The following is a 5,395-nucleotide window of genomic DNA, read 5'->3' as shown; positions in this document are numbered from 1 at the left end:
GGGCGCGGAGCTTCGCCGGGAGCTCTGCCGCGGGCCCCTCGGGTCGCTCACGGCGCGCCGCAAGCAGCCTTGTGCTTTTGCAAGCCGGGAGGCAAACTGCTCACAACCGACGTCAGTGTGTTCCTCAGGTCGCTCCAGACCGTCTCAGAAATAASTTCCAGCTTCACCTCCCAGCTTTCAGCGCTACAAGTCAAGGAGGTGCAATTCCCAGCTTTACTTTCTGTCTCCCCAGCAGCAGTGCGTGCGAGGGACAGCTCTGCAAGCAGCCGAATGAGGGGTGAAACCAAACCGTGGGTGCTAGTGACTTGGAGAAGCTCTGGGACAGTCTCGGGGCCACAGGGAGCAGTGAATTTACAGACCCGGGTGCAGGATCTGCAGCAGCAGCGGGGGAATCTTGGTGTACGAAACAGTGTTGCACTGACAAAAATGAACTGTTCAGCAATCTTACTGGCACTCACAATGAACTTCAGAAACACCTATGAACCTCTGAAGAGGTGGCTGTGTTTGGCAGGCAAATCACAATGCATTTATTAAAAAATGGTTAGCTGAACAAACAGATTTGATGATGACTGCAGGAAATGTCAGCRTGGGTGAGATACATGGCTTTAAAGAGGAACGTTAAAGCCTTACCTGTTGATCAAGAACATAAAAGTAATTCCTCAGGACAGAGCTGCAGGGGAAGGCAGAACAAACACACACAGTATATGACAGCTGGGGTAGAGGAGGTGCCGAAGACTGGGGCATGACTAAGGYTTATCGTGAGATACATATTGCAAATGGAAAATAGACAGCGAGCACTTTGCACCAGTGGCTCTCTTGTGCTGTGTGAGTACTGTATAGCTGTAACTAATGCAGCAATTTTTCTTGAGATTCCTAGGTACTATCAAAGGATAAAATAATCATTATTGGTAATAAAACGATTTCATTTTTTTTCCTATCTCCAAACTAAGGTTTTCTTTGTAAAGTGGGAATCCATACGCTAGGGCATCTAAGCAAATTTTATATGTTATGTATCTGTATGGTAGTGGGAATTCTCAGCAGGCAAAAGCCAAGCTGTCTCCAGGGGAACTACATTATATAATCTCAGAATCTGACCTTTTTTAACAAACACAGATTTTTTATTATAACTACTAATCACTGAGAAAAGATGAGTTGTTTGACAAATAAACATTATTTGGCTCACTGTGATTAGGAGGAATTTGCAAGTAGTTTTTTTCCCCCCCATTGAAGCGAGTATGTGTGTTTTTGAGCATGCACAAGGGTCACATTGTTGATTTTATTACGCAGTTCCGTAGCAGTATCTTGTTTGTTTGCCTGGGTTTCTAAGTCACGGAGCAGTGGAACACTATAAAGATCAAAATTTCAAGCTATTTGTGGGCAACACTCGCCACATTAGACACCAGCTGATGTGGGCTGGAGCCGTGAYGTAGACTGTCCCGTAGGCAGCCTGTTCGGCCTTTCCCAAGGCGTTTTAGTTTGAGGTTTGCGGGTGTCTGACTCAGAGCTGTAATTCCCGTGTCAGTGGCAAAGTTGCAGCAAAACCTTTCACTGAAGAAATGTATGTTTTCAACTCATTTGGCACAGCTCAACCTACACAGAAGAAGCGTTAAAGGGGTGGCAGCAGGCAGCCCGCTCGCGCTCTGGAGCGCGCAGGCTGCGGCAGCGCACCGGATGCTCTGTCCGTGCTGCAGTGGCAACGTGGGATCATCTTTGAGCAAACTGCTGCTTGATTGTTGTTTACTTAGTTACTTCGTGATATATTGGGCCAGTAACTCCCGAGGCAGTGCAAACTCAAATTCTTCTTGCTTTTTGTGTAAATAACATTGTCACCATTCTCTCTGATAGTTTAAGGAGGCCAAAATGGATAGAAGTGGGGATTTCTCAAATTGAGAATGCTCTGCTAGCATGTTTGTAAGTCAGCAAGCATGTGCTATGACAATCTTCCCCTGTTGTACTTCATATGTGGATTCTAAGTGTCTGTTAGGAAAGACTTGTGTATTTGTAAAAGTTTGGGATTTGCAGGGTTTAAATCTTGAAAAGTCTGAGCCTTAAACAGTAATACTGTTATAACTTTGCAGTGAGTTGGATTAGTGGGATTAAATGCAGATTTTGATTCAATACCCTTCAAAGAGATCAGATATAGTTACACGTAATATATATACATACACACATATATATATATATATGCGCACCTACTGGTATATTACAGAAGCCTAAAAATAATGAGGTAATTGCACAAAAGCAAGATAATAAGATAAGAGTGGGGGGAAAAAAGTGCTTTCTCTTACTTCCTGCTAGACAAATATGAAAAAATCTAGATGATTCAAAGTTTGCCAAAACATCAAATTTTCAGATAAATGAATGAAAATGTATCCTGCCCAGAGGCTGTGATACCTTGGTCCTGTGTTGTAGGCTCATCTTATTGCTGAATAACAGCGAAGGCAGCTGTAGTCTTTTCCACTTAATCTATGTTTTCCATGAAATAAGCRGTGCATTAAGAGGGAGCTTTTCAAAACAGTTTGCACACACAGAGTATTATAAGCAAGCCACTAATGGCTGAACCCAACACTATTACTACTGAAACTCTCTTCAAGTATTTTTTTYCAGTATTTTTCACATTATGATACTTCTAATAAACTTGGTGGCCTTTTGAGATGTGAAGAAGCAATGCATATATAAAATTAACCTCTAATTTGCATTACCTGTTGTTTGCAGAGATGTGGAAGTTTATGGGAGAAATGGTTAGGATTATGACCATGCTCAGGACTTCCTCTATCAGGCASCTGGCAGGACCAGAAGGACTGCACGTGTGAAGCTGGTGACAGTTATTATGCAGATGTACAGAAAGATGGGAGTATCCCCACATGGGTGTATGCAGAATGGGAGTAGCGGCTTTTCTTTGTAAAGGCACAGGACAAGTATGATGTAAAGTCGATGACACCAAGCTCCAATCTCACAAAGCAAGTTTCTGCCCTCTGGGGAACAGCGTGTGCATGCACTGTTGTGGAGGAACACGCTTCCTTTTACTTCCACACTCTCAAAAGCCRTAAAACTAGAATCTCAGAGCTGGTGATTAGTAGTATCCTATTACAGTAACTTCAAGGGTCTCTTCTAGCATTTCTGAAGAAAATTCCATTGTGGCTAATGATCTCTTCCAGTGCATGAAGTTATTATTAGAATAAATAATTCTGTTTTTTTTTAATATGTATTTGGAGGGGGACATGGGCCAGGAAGAAAAGTCTGTCTGTCATAGATGTTTACTCTGCTTTTCATAGCCTGGAAGCAAAAGGTCTAGAGACTACTCCATGTTTGCTGCGGTATTCTTTTCTCAGCAGGTCTCTGGTTTCTCTCAAGAARCCTTGGCTCCTTGTACCTCCGGCCGCTGGAGATTCTGTGAGCAGACTTCAGGAYTGTCACCCAAGATGAGACAGCCATCACCACATGCCGCTCGCTGTAGTAGTGCTTCCCATTTTCCCAGCACAAAACCTCTTCCTTTGGTGGTCTCACGGCCTCTGAGCTGGTAAGACATAGTGTTTGTTTGTTCGTTCTGTTCTTGCAACCACCTTTTTACTGTGGCTGAACTTTCTAAGACTAACGTCCTGCCTGGGAGCTGAAGGCTGAGCACGCTCGCACAGGACATTTCTTACAGAATTTGAGCTACTGTAACTATTGCTTGAGAGTTTGGCCTCTCCTTTGTGCGAGGGTGGCTCTAGTTTTTTGTAGCTACTTACCACCAGCAGTCAAAAGCCTAATGGGTAGTTCCAACCTTTGCACCTCTGGCTAGGCTGACGACATAGCATCTTCCATTTTTGTTAGATTGAGGGAAACTTATTCCTGTTTTCCTCTCTGGTAGCTGAACCTTTGCTCTTGCAGGTGATTGCTAACATGGTATTTCTCAATATTAMTTGCCAAATGTTTTGTAAAGTCTTTCTCTGTAGATGTTGAATATCCAAATGTGAACAAAGCAACTACTACCTTTATGAAGATCTCAGTCTAGTTACTTATATATTGGTCCTAGGCTCCAGTTGTTCGTTCCTCATTCATGCTGGTAAGGATATAATGCAAATACATGGAGTTTATTCTTTGTCACGAAAACAAAATAGTGCTTGGATTTTATTTTAATCATCATGCTTAATATTCTCTTTGAAGCCTTTAAGCCATTCAGTATCTTAAAGATTAACATGGATGCACTTTAATAAATACAAGCACTAAGGACATCTGTCTAGACTTCATGATGCCTTTCAGCTTCACAAACATTGAATATATTTCAATAGCAAGATATTTTACAGAAGGAAGGTGTAAAAATTTAGCAGTACAAGTGCGTTTTTTTTCTGATCAAAATATGCACCACAGTATTTCAGCTGTGGCAGCACAACCCTTGTTTCCCCAAATAAAATATTAAAATGGCAATTTGGTTCTTGGCTTTCATTAAGATCACTGCAGAAAAGTCTCTTTTTCTTCTGTCTTTGGTAAAGGGATGTTACCTGATTGGAAACAAAAAAAAAAATAGAATTTGTGAGACGAGCTGTGAGTTGCCTTCTGGGCAGTAGAACTTAACACAAATGTGCCTCTCCAGTTTATTCTGAATACGTAGAGGCAACTTGCATGTCCTGAGCAAGCAAGTTTTGTCTGACTGCCTATAAATGATCTTTTTAATAGGTCAACATGTACACTATCTTTAGAGTAAGATTAAGCTCTGTATTCATTTTAGACAAATAGATTTAAATCTATCTTCACAGATGGCTATAGATATTATTTTCTTATTTTAGTACATCCTTATTACTGCCTAATATTTCTGAAAGCAAACTCAGCTGTAGCAGGTCACAGCGCTCAGGTTAATTCAAGCGAAAGTTAGTTCAAGCAAAATTAAGATTTTTTTTTTTTTTTAATAAACAAAACAGTACCTGGTGGGGCTACAAAATATTCCTCTATTTTCTGGCTGGCGTTTTTCAGCAGCTCTTTTGCGCAGTTGCCTTCTGTAACATCATCCTCTCTGAGATAGAGACGCCTGCCGAGCAGAGCGCAGCCGGTCCTTAAGCCGTGCCTGCGCGCACAAGCCGCCGCGAGCACCGAGGAGCGGCTCCGCGCATCGCGGTTACCGCGTAACGCTCCCGCTCAGCCCCCGCCGCCCCCGCCGCGCCCGCCCGGGCCGTTTCCGGGGCGGAAGGCGGCGAACGAGCGGTTAAAGCCGCCGCGGGCAGCGACTCCGCACCTGTCCTCCAGCACCGAGTCCATCGGCTCCACTCCCTCCGCGCCGACCTCCCGCAGCCGCTCCGCGAACCGCACCGCCTCCCGCAGCCGCTCCACGCCCTCCGCGTCGCGGAAATCCACCAGCGCCAGCTGCTCCAGCCGCCGCAGCACGGCCGCGCCCGCCGCCGCCTGCGGAGCAGAGCCG

At 44.1% G+C, this 5,395-nt stretch overlaps 1 protein-coding gene across 1 annotated transcript; it reads right to left on the bottom strand.

Annotated features, from left to right (window-relative positions):
• Positions 1-4,055: 4,055 nt before the first annotated feature.
• GATC (glutamyl-tRNA amidotransferase subunit C) lies at positions 4,056-5,391 on the bottom strand (the record flags this gene model as incomplete). The annotated part of the gene is made up of 3 exons (XM_085326123.1): positions 4,056-4,484; positions 4,905-5,008; positions 5,213-5,391. Coding segments are annotated over 3 exons (333 nt in total), but the record flags the coding sequence as incomplete, so codon positions are not given.
• Between the last annotated feature and the right edge of the window lie 4 nt (positions 5,392-5,395).

The sequence above is a fragment of the Rhea americana genome, unplaced genomic scaffold (genome assembly GCF_003343005.1).
Source record: "Rhea americana isolate MKP2758 unplaced genomic scaffold, rheAme1 scaffold_128, whole genome shotgun sequence".
In the NCBI taxonomy this organism is placed as follows: Eukaryota; Metazoa; Chordata; class Aves; order Rheiformes; family Rheidae; genus Rhea; species Rhea americana.
Note: the sequence above shows the minus strand (reverse complement) of the source record. Positions and strands in the feature narration are given on the sequence as shown.